Source organism: Perognathus longimembris, chromosome 4, assembly GCF_023159225.1.
Source record: "Perognathus longimembris pacificus isolate PPM17 chromosome 4, ASM2315922v1, whole genome shotgun sequence".
NCBI lineage: Eukaryota > Metazoa > Chordata > Mammalia > Rodentia > Heteromyidae > Perognathus > Perognathus longimembris.
In genome coordinates, this window is record NC_063164.1 from 23,558,654 (window position 1) to 23,576,352 (window position 17,699).

The 17,699-nt window shown below is 41.4% G+C and overlaps 1 protein-coding gene across 4 annotated transcripts in view; it reads left to right on the top strand.

Annotated features, from left to right (window-relative positions):
* The window catches only part of Plekhm3 (pleckstrin homology domain containing M3), a 160,811-nt gene that overhangs the window by 82,099 nt on the left and 61,013 nt on the right, over positions 1 to 17,699 (top strand). For 3 of the 4 annotated variants that reach the window (XM_048344858.1, XM_048344862.1, XM_048344860.1), the window contains exon 6: positions 6,503 to 6,566. In XM_048344858.1, coding sequence (XP_048200815.1) covers positions 6,503 to 6,566 — 64 coding nt within the window. Of the gene's footprint in view, positions 1 to 6,502; positions 6,567 to 7,920; positions 7,984 to 17,699 lie in introns of those variants that run through there. The other variant, XM_048344861.1, reaches the window with a different exon arrangement.

Here is a 17,699-nt window from a genome sequence, read left to right on the forward strand (position 1 = left end):
TTTCATTAAAAAGTTGTGTGTGTTTGCAAGCATGTGTATTTGATAGAGCTTCCAGCTGGGTTCACATCCCATTTCCTGTAGGCTTTCCAAGCCAGGCCTTGTTAATTCTTCATACTTATGTTTCTTTAGCTCCTGTTTCTGTACTAGCTTCTTTACTTTAGCATATAAATATGTCCAAGTCTTCCACCTTAAAAAAAAAAAGGAACCTTTTGTTAGTTCTACATCCTTCTTTAACCATGGCCCAATTTCTGTTCTTTCCTTTAAAGTTAACTTCTTAAGAGTAATCCACAGTCCTCACCCATCTCCAGTCTTGCTTTGTTCGTGCCCTGGCACTGCTCTATCTGAAGTTACTGGTCAATTATTGTTTATCAAATCCTGCAGACACTTGCTTTTATTATTTGACCTCCCTACTGCCTTTAATGTCATTAACCCCATCTCCTTCCTCCTTGAAATTCTCTCTCTCTCTCTCTCTCTTTCTCTCGCCTACTTGGTGCAGCTCTGCCTTTCCTTCTCCCTTGCCCCTGCATCACTTCTTGACTGTTTGCACTTTACCTGGGTTCAATCTTTTCTCTTTTCTTTGATGTACTCTCCTGGGCCATCTCTTATTCATCATTGTGCTAAGCACACCCTGATCTCCTGCGGGCACTCAGTGACTGGACTTGGCTGACTCCACTTGGACATTCCTCAGATGATACCAGAACTCTCCCCCAACATCCAAGCTACCCTTTCCCCTCTTTCTTAGTCCTAGGTCAGAAAATGGAACTGTACTTCACTTATTGGACCTAGAGAGCAAATAAGATAACCCAGGTTTCCTCCTGGCTTCACTTTCTGCTCACAGAACTCTCTCAAATAGTAGAGCCATCTCTCCAACCTCAGGACAACCCCTTTAGTTCTATTCATGCCCTCTTCATTACTCACCTAGTTCTCTAAAATAAAAGGAAAACTATAACTCCCTCGGTCTCTCCTTCTTTCCCTGTGTTGTTTTTAATGTCATGAAACTACTGAGTCATTCTTCTGCTTGAGTCACTTCTGTGTTACTTCATATTTTGGAGGGTAGATTTAGTTCAGCACTGAAGACCTCTTTTGACTGACCATAGCCGATGTTCTAAGCTCATACTCTATGATCACCCCCCTCCCAAGTGTGGACACTAAGCTCCTTCCCCAGGAACAAGTCCCCCCTGCCCCAAACACTGCACTCTCTCTGGCCTCAGACCTTCTATCCCAGCTGCTCCTACCCCAGCTGTTCCTTGCACCTGAAAGTCGTCCATCCTCTTCTTTCCATTACTGACTTGTCAGTTCTTGGAGGCCATTCCTGAAGTATCCTGACATCTTCCCTCACTCTGTACATAGTTTGTACATTTTTTAAAAACTTATTTTTCCAAGTTTCCAGAGCCCAGCATATTACCTGACACGAGTTGTAAACCCAGGATCTACTTATTGCAATGAAATGTGTGCTGATTTAAAATTCTTATTTTAGGCTCTTAGCTATAAGTGACAAGTTACAGAGGTTTGTACTCATTCATGAGAAATGAGATGACTACATGTAAATGGTTGCCCATTCTTTATTGAATACATTGAAATTAATGTTGATGTGACTGTCTTAAAGGAATATCTAACTTTGCTCCCCACGCATGAATGGCTCCTCCAGCAAAAGACCTATAGTGAGCCGGGCACCGGTGGCTCATGCCTGTAATCCTACCTTCTCAGGAGGCTGAGATCTGAGGATCACAGTTCGAAGCCAGCCTAAACAGAAAAGTCCCAATGAGGGCTGGGAATGTGGCTTAGTGGTAGAGTGCTTGCCTAGCATGCATGAAGCCCTGGGTTCAATTCCTCAGCACCACATAAACAACAACAACAAAAAAGGCCGGAAATGGCAATGTGGCTCAAGAGGTAGAGTGCTAGCCTTCACCAGAAAGAAGCCCAGGACAGTGCTCATTCCCTGAGTTCAAGCCCCAGGACTGGCAAAAAAAAAAAAAAAAAAAAAGTCCTAATAAGACTCTTTCCAGTTAACCACGTAAAACCAGAAATGTCACTGTGGCTCAAGTGGTAGAGCACTTGCTTTGAGAACAAAGAGGCTCAGGGACAGTCTATGCCCAGGCCCTGAGTTCAAGCCCTACAACCAATACAAAAAAAAGGACCTATAGTGACTTTGTCTCTGAAGGGCCCATCTTGTTCTGATCGGATCTGCCCCAGGCAAGCTCAGTGCTACCTGAGCAGGCCTTGGATTTCTAGCTTTCTACAATTTCAAGGAATCCCTGCTTCTTCAGTCTATTTTCTCAAGGCCTCCAGTCTGATGGGCCAGCTTGTACGACTTAAGCCACAGCAGGAAAATGCCTTGGGCATTACCCAGATGAAATCTTGCCACATCCTGAGCTTGGCTTTTATGTCCTTATTTGCCTTGCCCTTCCTTGGTGGTTAGTCTGCCTAAGGAGATAGTCAGGGAATATGCTGCCAATTCAGTCCACCTTTAGGGAAAGAAAAACTAGAGGCAAAGAGCCCTTAAGGGGCCCTACCAAGGAAATCTTGCCCCCTTTAAGCAGAAGAGCATAACCCTACCTGGAAATACCTGCAGAAAAATCTCTTTCTTCTTTTATGTACATTAAAAAGCATTGGTATAAGAGATACATTTTAATACCTCCCAGGTGTCTCTCTTAGGAAATTTGTCCTCCCATTTGACATCAGTATTTTTATGCCACAGCTTCCTCCCAGGAGAAGAGAAGCTGATTGGCATTATCTCTCTTAAAAGTCTGTATTTTTAATGGCCACCACTAAATCTTCTGGATACAACATCTTCTCCAGACACAATAAGCTCTAGCCCTTTATCTTTCCTACATATATTGCATTTTCCAGTACTTTGTATCTGTCATTATTGGCTTCATGTAAATGATAGTATTTTAGACACTGAGAGTGATAAAGAAAACAGTAGACAAAGTGCTTTGGGAAGGGCAAAGAATCTCGTCTAAAGAGAGAGGGAAAATAAACATGTGAAATATATTTACACACTTAGCAGCATAGCTAAATAAATACATGGCTAATTTTAGCTGTCCAAATAGTGTTGAAGGAGTATGTGAGATGACCATGGGCAAAGTTGTTAGTTGTTTTAAGAATAATGAACTATGCTTGAAAGTAAGAAGGACTCAGTAAGGAGGAATTGGAAATTCTCTTTGCTACGTATTATTTATGTTCCCCAAAGTACTCATCTCTAACACCTCACACATACATTTAGGCATACCTACAGTGTTTGGTTGGATGACTGAGTATTTTAGTTATCCAGTGGGGTACTCTAGCAAGAGCATGCCAGCAGGATTTTGTTTGTACATTGGTAAATAATTCTTGTGTCCTATCTACCTTGAATTATAAAAATCGTAGGATTTTTAGATCAGAGAGAAATATTTAAATAGCAAAACATGCTCAGTCTGCTCCCCTGCATTTGTCCCTATTAAAGATGGTTTCAGTTACATTCCTTCTGGTTCTTTCTCCAGATGACCTGTGTTCCAGCACTTTCCAATCCTCTTACTTGGTTCATTGCATGGCTGTTCCTTAGCACTATTGCCACATTACTCTTATTTTACTTTATTTAAGCAAGTTCATTATTAAGCAAGCATCTTTCAAGAAGGTTATTCTTTCAGCCACTTCCAAATATCATCTCTCTCATCAGAGTATTGTGCCATGTACCCTGTCCTCAGAGTACACTGAAAAACTATTTCCTAGTTTTCCTTTTATATACATATGCTTGAGTCTTAAGGTAGCTTAAGAGTCACTTCACAAATACTTAAATATACTCAACCACAACAATACCACAGTGATCTGTAAGCACAGTAACATATACTGGATCGAATCCTGTAACAGGAAAAGGAAACAACTGGCAAAATCTGAGTCACGTCTATTAGCTTACATTGTAGTCCACTGCTAAATCTTGACCAATGTCCCATGGTTATGTAAGACACAAGCATCAGAGTAGAAGAATATGAGTACCTTACACATAAGGAGGAACGTGAGACATGAAGTCCATGTAAATGTCCTAGTTATTTTCAGAACTTAGCTTTTCAAGCATGAGAAAAATTGCAGAGCACCAAAGTGTACTTTCAGATGGCTCTAGATAGAGTGAGATAAACAAGGTAAATACAGTGTACTCCATCCATGCCCTGCCTGCTTCTTCAGCTTTCTTTCTCCTTGGTGCATTCTGTCCACATCCTCAGTTCCAGTGACCTTTTTGTGCTGATGTCAGAAGTGCCATTGGCTCATTTTTACCTCCTAGTCTCAAAAAACAAAGAAAGAGACAGAGTGAGAGGGACAGAGAGGAGAAGAAGAAAGGAAAGAAGGAGAGAGGAGAGAAGAGAGGCGCGCGTGCATACACACACACACACACACAGTGTCAACTCTATATTGCTACTGACCTTCATGTTATAGCCACATTAGATGATCAACTCAAACTTACCCCCCCCTCCTTTTTCCATCTCCAATCACAAGAAGTTAGAAAGAGCACAGACCTTTGTACTTAGAAAGCCCTAGCCTTGAATCCCAGCTTTTTGACGCTAGCACGTTAGTTTGCCTCTCAGTGCTTGTCCTCATATAAAATGGAGCTTATGCTTATTGTGTGAGACTGTTATGGGAACTGAATGAAGTGATATATATCCAGTACCAGGTTCAAACTGGACACCTCTCATTGTCACTAGAGCTTAGCTGACATGAAGAGTAGGTCTCTTGATCAGTCATCCTTGTGTGTGTATTTATTGAACATGGAGATTGGTCATATCTTTTGATCCCTTTAAGGATCATGGTCCATATTTCACAACAGAGAGCTTTATTGTAGGGAAGCTGAAGCCATACGGAGGAATTGCACACACTCCCCATGCCCTACCCAGCTACCCTGGGGTTGGGCTATAATGCTGAATGTGCATCCTTGAACTATTAGAGTTGAAGAGAGCCCAATCTTAGGAACTATATTCTGTTTTCTAGAATGTCATGCCCTTGTCATTTAGTCTGTTCCCATTCCTGTGTATAGAGCCATGTTTTTCAACAGAATTCTTCAGGGCACCAAATTAGAATGTATGTATCCCATTTCTGTGTGGGATAAGGTCTTTGTCTAACTAATTCAATACCCTTTTCTCAGTCGTTTTGTATAATGTCTGTAACATAGTATGTGCTAATCACTATTGGTTAGATGAAGGATGAAGAAATTAATCTGCAGGATTTGACAGTTAATGCACTCTTAATTGAAAAACTGAATAATGAATTTCTCCACAAGTTAAGTATTAGGCTAGGGAGTTCTAAACCTTGGTTACCCAATCAGTCAGAAAGTGTTTGTTTTATTTTTTGCTTACCACTGACTTTTGGGCTCTGCCCCGTGCATATCCCCTCTTGTTTTCTAAATGTTTTCCAAATGATTGTAAGGTAGCCAGGCTTGGAACCTACATTTCAAAATTATGTTCCCTTTGTTTAAGTTTTGCATTTCCATGTTGGTATTATAATTATCAGTTTGTTTATGTGTCTTTCCCTTACTTAATTTTATGCTTTTTTGAACTCAGATAGTGTGACTATATTATTGACAGTTTCCTTCCTAATGTGGGGCACAGTGGGGTCGTAAATGTTAATTACATAAATTGGTAGTTTCTTTTATTTAAGACAATTCCGTAGTACCACATAGGTAAAATGTGCTACCATGAGGTACCCTGCTAGTACCGTGAGTTTTGTTTTGGGCTTGGCTTTTATGTGTGGATTTTCTTACCATCCACCCTCTGTCTACTACTCTCATAGTGATTATTTTTTCCTATCCATTTACTGTCATTTATCCAGCTGCTGTAAGCTGACAGCAACCAAAGATACTGGACTTCATCTGGGATTCTAAACTGAGAATATTTTGTCCCATTATTCCCATCTGTTCCTGGGTTCTAAAAATTCCCATCCCTATGCATTTCAGAGGATAGATCATTACTGTGACATCCAATACCACTAGCCCCATAATGAAATCCAAACATACAAAGACAAACATACAGGTTGCCACTGCAGTGCTTCTCAGTTCCAAAATCCATTAACTTAGGTATTCAGTATTCCAACTAGAAAGATGTTTAGAGAGATCAAATTCAGTCACCCTTGTTATACAGTGTCGAAGCTGAAGCCAGTTGGGTTTGGGACTTGCCCAAGTTCATACAGCTTGTTAAGGACACAACTACCATAAGAAACTAGATACTCTGGTCCTCAGGCTTGGACCACTATATAGTAATTAATATACATATGCCAGTATGTATATACATATATGTATCATATGTACATATATTAGATTACGTTAGAAATGAAAAATCAATTTCTGAGTTCTGTTCTGTTATTTGTGTTAGAAAAATAGCCGAGAGAAAGATAGTATTACAAGTTTCTCAGAGGGATTGGAAGTAGGAGTCGTGGTAGAAAAGTGGGAGGGCTGAGGAAAGGAATTCTTGAATGAGGGTTTGCAGAAAATGTGTCTTGTAACATCACAGTTCACTTGTGTGTCTGCCCTTGTTTTCAGAATTTTCCCCAGAGAATACCTCCTTCAGCAGATCCACCTGTACTCCCTGGCTGACCTGCAGCAGGTAGGTGCTGAGGGGCCATGCCACTGGTGTTTTCTTCCCGGGGAGGTCTCTGGTCATGGTCTTGGTACCAAATCCTACCATCATTGTGGTAACTTTTCATCACTCTTGATACTTCAACTAATTGATTGTTTCCTAATGGGCAAGTGAAGTGCTTTTGCCACTTCCTTCAAAAAGTTAAACATAGAGCTATGTGGCCCAGTGATTCCTCTCCCAACTATAAACCCAAGAGAATTAAAAACATGTGTCCACATGAAAACTTGTACATGAAACCAGGGCCAAAGTGTCAGAGGCAGGAAAATTCAGAGTTCAAGGCCAGCCTGGAGAGAGAGCATAGTGAGACTCTGTCCCAAAACCAAATAATAAACAAAAGAGTAGAAATAACACAAATGATACAACAGAACTTGAGCCAGCCATAAAAGGAATAAAGTATTGACACATGTCTAACATCTATGAACCTTAAAATCATCATGCTTAGTGAATGAGGACAGATAGAAAAGAGTGTGTATACCAAGACTGTATTTAAATAAAATATCCAGAATAGGTAAATTCAGTGTCAGAAAGTAGCTTAGTGGTTGCCGGGATCTGGAAAAAGGGAAAGGATAAGGAATGACCAGTTGTGAATGGAAAAGGATTACGTTGGGGGCTTTGAAATTTTTCTGGTACTAGGATGTGATGATTGTTGTCCAACTTTGTGACTATACTAAAACTCAATGGATTGTTTGTTTTGTCAGTTGTGGAGCTTGAACTCAGGGTCTGGGTGCTGTCTCTGAGCTTTCTCACTCAAGTGCTCTACCACTTTGAGCCATAGTGCCACTTCTAGTTTTCTGGTGGTTAATTGGAGATTAGAATCTCACAGACTTTCCTGCCCAGGTTAGGTTTGAACCACGATCCTCAGATCTCAGCCTCTTGAACAGCTAGGATTACAGGTGTAAGCCAACAGCGCCCAACTGATTCTTTACTTTAAAAAGATGGCATTTGGGGGCTGGGGATATGGCCTAGTGGCTAAAGTGCTTGCCTCCTATACATGAAGCCCTGGGTTCGATTCCCCAGCACCACATATACAGAAAAAAACGGCCAGAAGTGGCGCTGTGGCTCAAGTGGCAGAGTGCTAGCCTTGAGCAAAAAGAAACCAGGAACAGTGCTCAGACCCTGAGTCCAAGCCCCAGGACTGGCCAAAAAAAAAAAAAAAAAAAAGAAAAAGATGACATTTGGGTCTTATGGTGACACAGCTAAAGGGAGGTAGAGACATGAAAATCAAAATTCAGGGTCAACCCAGGAAAAAAAATTAGCAAGATTCTGTGTCAAAACACAAGTGGGGCCTAGTGGTACATGCTTGTAATTTTTTATCTAATAGGAAACAGATCTTGGTCCTGGAAAAATGCAGCGCTCTTTCTGAAAAATAAAGCAAAATGGACCAAAGGTGTGGCTCATGTGGTAGAGTGCTTGCTTACTAAGTGTAAAGCTGAGTTCAAACCCTAGTACTGCTCCCCACAAAAAAGAGAAGTAAATTAAAATTAAAGGGTAAAGTTTATAGTATATCAACTGCATTTCAATTTTTAAGTGAGAAGAAAAAAATTGTGCAAGTCAGTAAATATATTAAACCATCTGAACAAGCTAAACAGTTGAATGACTTTTAAACATTTAATAAAAACACAACAGAGCATCTAAGAGTCAAAAATCATCTTTTTATGCTTTTATTAGTACTGCGCTTTTAATGATTGACCAGGTTAGTCCCTGGAGGAAACCAAAGTTTTGTGTGTTCTGTCCTAAGTTCTGGTATGTGGAGCTTTGGTTAATCATTTAAATCAACAACTCCCTCCCTAAGAAGCTGCTAGACATTAAATGAAAGCATTACTTTCCTTTCTAAATAGGCCATGCTTCTTTCAAGAGCCAATTACAAAAATAATTGTGACAACTTTCCAAGATCTCTAATGGCTGGGATTCGGTCCTCTTGTCTTCCTCCCTGGTTGCTTTAGCCAGAAGAAATGAGGTCAACTTAAAAACTGTGTCCATTGTCTTTCTGTCATTTTTCAGACTTTAAATTACTTCTCAAGGCTTCTTGTGTGTGTCTTTTTAAAAAAATATTGTTTTAAATGTAAGACTTTTGTGTTCTTTTCCTTCTGTAGATAGGAAAGTTGTTTTAAATGGAAAACATATATCTTAGAGCATTTAGCTGGCAAAGTCTGGCAGAAAACTAGGGCTCTAATTTCCACCTGTGTGTCAAGTTTGAAACTATTTGCACAACTCACTTCCCTCCAGCTCCTTCAGCCCTGCCCACCCTTTCCTGCACAGAAAAGCAGAGAGCTGCTGACTAGGGTCCAAGGGGCTATATTTTAATTACTCAATGGCGTTCAACAAGAAAAAAGTGAGTTAAAATATCTGCTATACATTTGTCTATTTTCTAGCTGTCTGTCTGATCATCGTAGTGTAGGGCCCAGCTCATCGCTTGAGAGGTCTACTTAAAGGTAGCAAACATTTGTAAATATAGTCTGAAATAGATGAATGGGCTCCAAAGTGAATACTCTGAGGAGTGTTAATATCAGATGAAGAGAAAGAATCAGAGTAATCCCATATTCGTTTTAGGCTATCAAAGTAGTGCATCCAATTGGAATAATAAAGCCTGCTTTTTAAAGCTTTCCCTGCTGTCTTTTTTTCTTTCTTTCTTTTCCCCTCTGTAATAATCTAACCATACATGTCATGCGGCTTACTTGAGTTAGTGACCATGGTGCTCTTGGTGGGCGAGGCCATTAGCCTCCAGAGCCCCATAAGCAGCTTAATCAGTTTTCAGCCTGGGTAGTAAAGTGATAGAGGCAATCAACAGCTTATCAAACTCCCTGTGAGCCGGGTGGCTAGAGCTCAATGCATCCATTTACTTAGCTGCTCACTCTAACCTGGTTCTTTGTGCCTGGCTTTCATGGCCCCAAACTTATCATATTTAGAGGAAGTTTAATTCAATTACTGTTTCTGCCTGAGGTGGGTTAAATTGGATTTCTCTTTTGATCTGACTATATCTTGGTTATCAGCACTGAAGAGCACCCCCTCCCAGCCCACCCCCCAAACACACCCCTGCCCCATCCAATCTGCCTTTGGTTTCCATGTAAATAAGAGCATGTTTTCTAGGTCAGCTGTTTCTGAACGTAGGAAAGTACACAAAGAAAAAGAAAGAAAGAAAAATACCAACATTGTGAAAGAGCACATCAAGGTCATAGGAACTCTTCCCAACCAGCTCAGCCACCAGCCCCATGTGGCCCTGCGCCGTCTTAGTCTCTCTCTGGCTGCTTCAGTTTTCTAGTAAATTACTTTCCCCTGTGAGATTCTACTTCTCATTCCTAAAGGCTTCTGTTAAAGCTGACTATTCTGTCCTGTAACTATAGAAGAGGAATTTTGGTGTCCATATTTTGCAGATGAAAGGAAGAGAAATTAAACCAGATGATTGAACCAGGTGATTGAAGTTACAGATTCTGAACTACAGTAGCACAGTATTCTTCTTGAGTGCACAGCTGCCTTTCTACAGATTTCTGTTACAGGAATTTAATTCTTCCAGTGTCTTTTACTTAAAACACAAAATGCAGGCATCTTTCTTTCCAAAAAGAGAAACACAGTAAAGAGATATTTATAATCTATATATAATTCTAAAATAATATAGTATAAAAAGCACTAATAATATTAAGAGATGCTGATAAGATTCTGATACCAAATAATTTTGAAATGCAACTTCTAGCCAGACAATAGTGGTTCATGCCTATCCTAGCTACTCAGGAAGCTGAGATCTGAGGATTGTGGTTCAAAGCCAGCCTGGGCAAGAAAGTTAGTGAGACTCTTACCTCCAATTAACCACCAGAAAACCAGAAGAAGTGCTGTGCCTTAAAGTGATAGAGCACTAGCCTTGAACAAACAGAGCTCAGAAAGAATGCCCAGGCCCTACATTCAAGTCCCATGATCAAAGGAAGGAAAGAAGGGAGGGAGGAAAGAGAGACCGAGAGAGAAAGGAAAAGAAAGAAAGAGAGAGAGAAAGGAAGGAAGGAACGAACTAAGTAAGGAACTTATTTTCTCTGGCTTTGTGTTTATAAATAATAAGCCATAAAGTTTTAGCAGATATGCCCAGTCAACAGTTCAAGCTACCTTAATGCATCTTTTGTTACCTTTGAAACAATCCCCCTCATTTTTACTTCCTACTTCTTTACATGCTTTCTGTCTTTCTGCACTTGGACATGAGAAAACAAATAGCAAATACTGGCAAAAGAGACGTTCTGGTTGCTGTAAGAACTACAGCCTCCAACACACTGTCACCAGCCACTGGTTAATGAGAGCCAGGTATTGGCTAAAGTTATACTGGTGCTAAGTCCTCAGTTGGGTATTTTACCTGCAGTTAAGTTGTTCTCTAAGTATTACTAGCACGTACATTGAAAAGGTGGTAGTTGACTAGCACATAATCATTATGTGACTCATCAGCTGTCAGCATTTAGCAGTTAGGTAAGATTGAGCCTGGGGCCCCTCTGGCCTAGTGCCAGGGCAAAAGAAAGTCTTATCATAGGACGGAGCCTCTCTAAACCCTAGGAGTTCTGGGGTACACCAGCTTGATTCATTCATTTCTTAAGTTTGGGATGCTAGATAAATCTGTGTTCAGTAAAAAAGATTTTGTCCCAAAACAGCCCCACATAGTCAGTTTGTGCACTTTCAGTGGAAATCAACAGAATATACTGTTAATTTTTTCCCCAAAAGAACAATTATAAACAGTACGTTTCAGGAAGTGTAAATGCATAGTAGGTTTTCTTTTCTTTTTTAACTGACCAAGCAGTTACTTATAAAAGTCAAGCAGGTACTTACCAAGCAAATGTAAAAAGATGGACATGTATTAGTGCATATTTTTATGGGAAAACTTCTGGGTTTAAACTTTGAGAAGAGTAGGGAGAATAGAATCTTCATTATTCATTCTATCCAGCATGAAAATCCATGGGAAGGCTTTACGATTGCACTGCAATTAAAAGATCCACAAATGAGATTGCAAGAATAGTCCTATCCCCCCAAGCCTGAGCTTCCCCTTGCCCTGGTGAGACATGACAAAGATCCCCTTACTTCTGTCCTCTTGGCTCTTTTTAGCACTGATAAAGAAAAAAAATAAAAGGTTCCAAATTTTGCCAGTAGCCTACATTAGTAGATGTACGTTACTGTTCAAAAGTTCTTAGGTGTTCTTATAGAGAAAATCAGAAGCCTGGTTTCCTGTGCCATTCCTTGTACTGTGTAAATGATAGGATTCTTCAGTTCCTTCTTCCTGTTAAAAGAAGAGGTCAGATTGGGCTTCTAAATTTTGACTGCCTCTGCTCTCGTTACAAAACCTAAAACATTAAAGACTAACTCTTCTGATGTTACTTGCCTTTAAGAGATGTGTAAATCCAGCATTGGGTGATTCTATTTGTACATGACTGGGGGAAAAGGCTACTGAAGTCACATGGGAGGCAGTTGGTTAGAGTAGCCCCTCCCACTGCCCACTATCTCAACACACACACACACACACACACACACACACAAACACACACACACACACACCTCTCCTGTGAGATCATCTTAGGTGCTGTTTGCCCACTACTTACCTTCCTTGGGCCCTAAAATAACCAAACTAGCCTCTACTTTAGGTTAAGACCCAAGAAGAATCGATTATTACTTTGGCACAAATTCATTTGTCTTACTAGTAAGTTGAAAATATGGCATGGTATTTTAGGACAGAGACATTCCAACAGATTCGTTTCAATGAAGAGAAACCATAGACAAGTCTTGAATATGGAGTAAAGTTAGGGAGTGGGAAGGGTGCCAAAGGGGAGGACCCACAGTACTAGAGATCCCTGAAAAGAGAGAGTAGTAGACAAATGCACCGTGCCCTTCTAGAGTTTCTTGGACTGGTCCCAACTACTTGTTTCACCCAAAGCAAGGAGCTGACATGACTCACACAGTCAATCACAGGGTAAATGAAGGATGCATCCATGTGTACATGCATCCACATACAATTCTGAGTCCACTAGTACTCTCCCGAAAGATGAGAACACACAATAATTTAACATTAGCCCCTAAAGAAAACAAAATGACAAATGCCTACCTGTTGAAAGAACAAATTGAAAAGTCTGCTTTTAAATGTTAGAATAGTGGTGAATTGTTTAATGTTCTGAACTTTTGTTGTTGAGACAGGGTGTTACTATGTAGCTCCGCCTGGACTTGAATTCACAATTCTCCTGCTTTACCTCATCAGTGCTGGGATTACAGATCTGCACTACCATGCCTAGCTAATATTGCAAAATTTTTTAACACCAATTAAATGTTCTTGACAAGCTAACTTTTCACTGAAGGTTTTACTAGTCCCTCTAAGCATGGGGATTAGGAATTGTGTGACATAAATGTTTGTCAGAACTGACTTGTGGAGAAATATGCAAATGTGGTTCCTAGTGTGTTGTAGCTAGTGAGTAAGATCATCAAATAGCAATATCCAAAGCCTTTTGAGGCCATCCTTGAAGTCTTCTTCAAGGATGCTATGTGAATTATTTGCCTGGCCTGTCTAGCACACACAGAGAGAATCAGAGAATGTCATTCTCTGTGGGTACTCTTCACAGAGTCAGCAGACAAAGGCCAGGCCTAAGTGGGCACCCAGCGCAGCTGCCCTTTCACCAAAGCACTAACAGGTGATGACCTTTATTCACATGCTGGTTGACATCTTTGAATCCACAGCCCACAGGAACACAGCGCCTCAGTGCCCACAACCAAGTCACCAGTCCCCAAGCCTTAGGAGCCCAAGGAACTTGTATTCATAGCCTCTCAGCAGCCGATCCCTCCGCTTTGTCCACCCAGGCGTTAGCAGCCTGGATGACTAATTAGGAGCATTCGGATTTAACAAGCAGAAAAACAAAGCATGACAGTTTGCCTGTGTTGTTCCCTGCCCCAGGCCTATGTCTGCTGAAGCCAGTGCTGCCTTCAGAAAGCCCTGCACGCACTCGAGAGTGAGGCGGGAATGAGCCTCCATTAAAACATCACTAAGTCTCTGTTAGCTGCTTTAGCCAGGGTTGTTCCAACCAATTAATGAGCTTGGAAATAAGACCATACGTTATTTGGGGAACTAATTGTGCCTTTTAAGTAAGCGAATTCGGGGGGTGGGGGGAATGGAATATGCATGTTTCCCTTGAAGGCCTTTCTTGGGTGGAGGAAAGGAAAAGAATGTTATTCTTTGAAGGATCAACTGGTTGGCAGCAGAGCAGATGGAAAGCTGTGCTTCTCGGGGGAGCAGGTGTCTCCTGAGTAGAGGCTGAGAAAACTCCTGCTCAAACTCAGACTCCCAGGCTGTTTCCCATGTTGTGGGGAGGGGGAGGAGTAGAGGAATGAGTGTTACCTGGTGCCAGGAAGAGGCCAGACTAGAGGCCTTCAGTCTTCATCGTTTTCATACCTATTGTCATAACAACTATTTGGAGGTTGTTGTTTGTTTGTTGGGTATTTGAATAATGGAACCTACATTCAAGAAGAGAAGAATTAGGTACTACTTTTCAAAGGAAAGCATTTTGAAGAGTATATAAACATATTTTAAAGCTACCACATCTTATAATAATAGCATCTCATATCTGCATATGGCTTTATTTTTTATTCTCACAAAACATTGTAAACAGAATACTTATATGACGAGCAAAAATACCAAGACTTACAGAACTGCACAGCTTCTGCCACGTTACCAAGTCCAGACTGAGAGCCCTGCTTTCTGACCCCTAGGCAAGGGTTCTTTCAGCTGTACCAAATGTGTGTGTTTGTGTGTGTGTGTGTGTGTGTGTGTGTGTAAAAACAAACAGGGAACCTCTTGGCTAATCTCATATTTGTCATGTTTAGGAGACAGAAATAGAAAGGGAACTAGAAAAACAATATTTTCAAGAAACACAGGAAAAAGGAAATAGGAGGAAACCAGGCATATTTCCCGTAGCACTTTCTATCCATGGCCTGGGAGGCATCAGAAAATATGTGTGAGATGCTCCAGGCATGCCTAGGGGCTCCAGCAAAGTATTTTGGTGTTTTCCTCTCACTTTTTACTGTCCTCAGTCAGCTTCTTTCTGTCACCATGAGAGAAACTCCGGGGTTCCTTTTAGTTCTTTCTGTTCAGCTTAGTTGAACTAGTTGAACCAATGTATGTTGCATGCCTCCTGTGAACCAGATACTGCACTGGCAAGAAGGAGGCAGAGTTGACTAAGTCAGTTTCTTTCCTGGCCGAGAACTCACAGAGTCAAATGAAAGAGCTTGTTTTAAAAATGGTTTTACTCCATGACATTGGACACTGGATGATTGGGAAACGCATCTAACCCATTATGGCAGGCTGTATTTTGCAAATGATATCTGAACAGTATCTCCCATTCAATATGCCTTTCCTGCATTGTGGTTTGATACCTCCCATTAAGAGGTGGAACTTTGTTCCTTTCATTAGGTTTGGGTGGGTCTATGACCTCAGCAGTATTGCTATGTAAATAGTCATCGAAGCTCACAGCCCTGCAAAGCCCTAGCTGGTACCCCTCATTTACCACCAGATTCATGAGGAAAGATACCTCCAAGTGACTCCACCTCCTAAACTTCAAGTCCTTTTTAGCCATGGATACAGATGAGACTCTAGGTTTGGAACAGAGACAAGCCATTTCTGCCATGTCCTGCCTGAACTGACCTGTGGAATCTGTAAGCATAATGAAATGATTGTTTTGTACCACTAGATCCAGAGTAATTTGTTTTGCAGCAATAGTAATCAGAACACCCAGTAATTTGGCTGTCAGAGAAATCTTCCTAGAGGCTGTGATTTTAAGTTAAGATGTGAGGCCAGGCAGACAATGAGAAGAAGACGCTTTAGGGTTTGGTAATGTCAAAGCCCTCAATGACCTAAGACATGCACAGATGACAGCAGGAGAACCTTATCACACTGACTTTGTCATTTCTAAATAATATTCTGTCTGCATACTTCAAGATTATGTGGATAAATTGTCTCAACAAAACACTCATAGAATGAATATGAAGATGTATGTTACTGTATTTGCCTCAACTAAAAGATTCCACCATGGGCCCAGAGAGGCAAAGAGTAGTAGTTTTAATCTTTCCATCCCACTTGTGTACCTGAGACATGAGCCCAACTTTGTGTCATCAAATGCCTGGCTGGGTGTTTTCTCCATATTCATTTAATTATTCAGCAAATATTTATTAAACATATATGTTATGCCAGGAGCCATGCTAGTCCAGAAATTGTGTGGGCTTACTTCTCAGCAAAGGACCAATGAAGCTCACTCACTCTACAGTGGGCCAAGAACTTCTAGTTAGAGGCTTCTCATCATTCTGTTCAACTTAGTGGTGTACAGTGGGATTTACCCCTGGGAGCCTCTTGCCAGCCACCCACCATACTTGCAGTTGTTCTTCATGGGCTAGAGGGATGGCAAGAAAGGCCATATCTAGTCAGATATTGAGGGCTGAGGAAGTCTGTGACACTTTGCAGTGTTCATTCACTTGATAGTAGGAGTTACTATGGAGCCAGGACATGTGTAGTCCTACAGGATAGTGTGTCTGAGCTGATACCGTATCTGCCTCTGGCAGTGGACCTCAGTCCCATCTGTACTTGGAACTTGCAGCTTTTTCAACAATCGAACCCCTATCTTTCAAAAAGTAACAGGGACAGCTTTTCCCGTTGCTATTCGGTTTTTATCTTAATTTCCCATCGAGATTTGCAATGACTTTAAGCAAGCTTAGGGATCAGTTGTGACAGCTGGAAGATGTTTGTCACATGACAAACAAAAAAGGTATATGGGGCAACACTCATCACTCAAAAGCTGTCATGTGTTTGTAAGCCTGAGCTTTTCTAGCAGGTTTCTGATCATTCAGAAATTTACTCTCTTCCTGAGAGTCATTCATGTACTCATTCTCACAGGAGGAGAGTGACAAACAGCTCTTCTGTAGCAGAGGGAAGAAGTGCTAGGAAAGTGCCATCTCAAAGCACATTCTCTCTCAATCCTGTGCTGCTATATAGCAGCCTAGCCAACACATTAATTTTTACTTTTTTATTGTTATTATAAAAGTGGTATCCATAGGGGTTGCAGTTCCGTTCATCAGGTGATGAGTGAATTTCTTTTTGGACAATCACTCCTTCCCTTGCTCTCTCCCAGTTTTCCCTCCTGACCCCACCCACAACACATCCTACATTCTAAAAGGGAAGTACAGCTTTAGATTGGATTCTGCAGAGACAGGCAAAGTAACCTCAGTGCCTGAAGCAGGCCTGAGGTGGTGATTCAGGTCGAGACAGGAAACCCCAGAGCATCTCCCTCCAAGAGGGCAGCATTACTCAGGGGCCCCAGAGTCCTTTGCTTTGCCCATTTCCCCAAGAGAAGCCGGAAATCCGTATTTTTTATGTGAAATTTCTCAATATTTAAACACTCTGCAGGCCAAACAAAACACAGCCACTGGTTTTGACCTCTGCTTTATAATAGAGAATGCCTGCTTTTGTTCCGTCAAACTAATGAATGCTCAATTATAAGAAGGAATTTGGAGGTTAGGGTTAGATTGTGTTTATCAATAGGCTTGCAGACCCCATCCCAAACTCTTGAGATACTAATTGACAGACTTGCCCGAGCTGACAGCTGGGCCCTGAAAGTGGACACACACAAGGAAGCAGACCAGCCATTCCAGGTCACTTTGCAAGGTCAGGGCACCAACACAAACATTAGGAAGGCCGAAGACAAAGGTCAGGTGGCAGCAGAAGCCTACAGTTCCTTGGGCCAATGGTTAATAAACCATATTCGAAAAGTATCAGCACCTCCCTCCCCTGGCATTGCTCTGTGAGGTGGAAAATTAAATAGAAATCAAACTTAAGATGGCTGTCAGGAGCTTTTAGGAGACCAGCACACCAGTGTGAGGCCAACGTGTATTGAATTTTCTTCAAAGAGCAAAGGTCTCCAAAAGGTTGCTAATACACCATACTGTGTACCATGGAGGGGCTGGCCACTGTAGTGCCTGCATGCTGGAACTTTGGAGCTCCCTGCCCACATTCAAATGGCAGCTCAGCCCAAGCGCCCTGGGTAACCCTTGAGCAAGTCATTTCTGATGCCTCAAGCGCTTCCTCTCTGTCCCAGAAGGGTGCTCCATGTTAGTCCA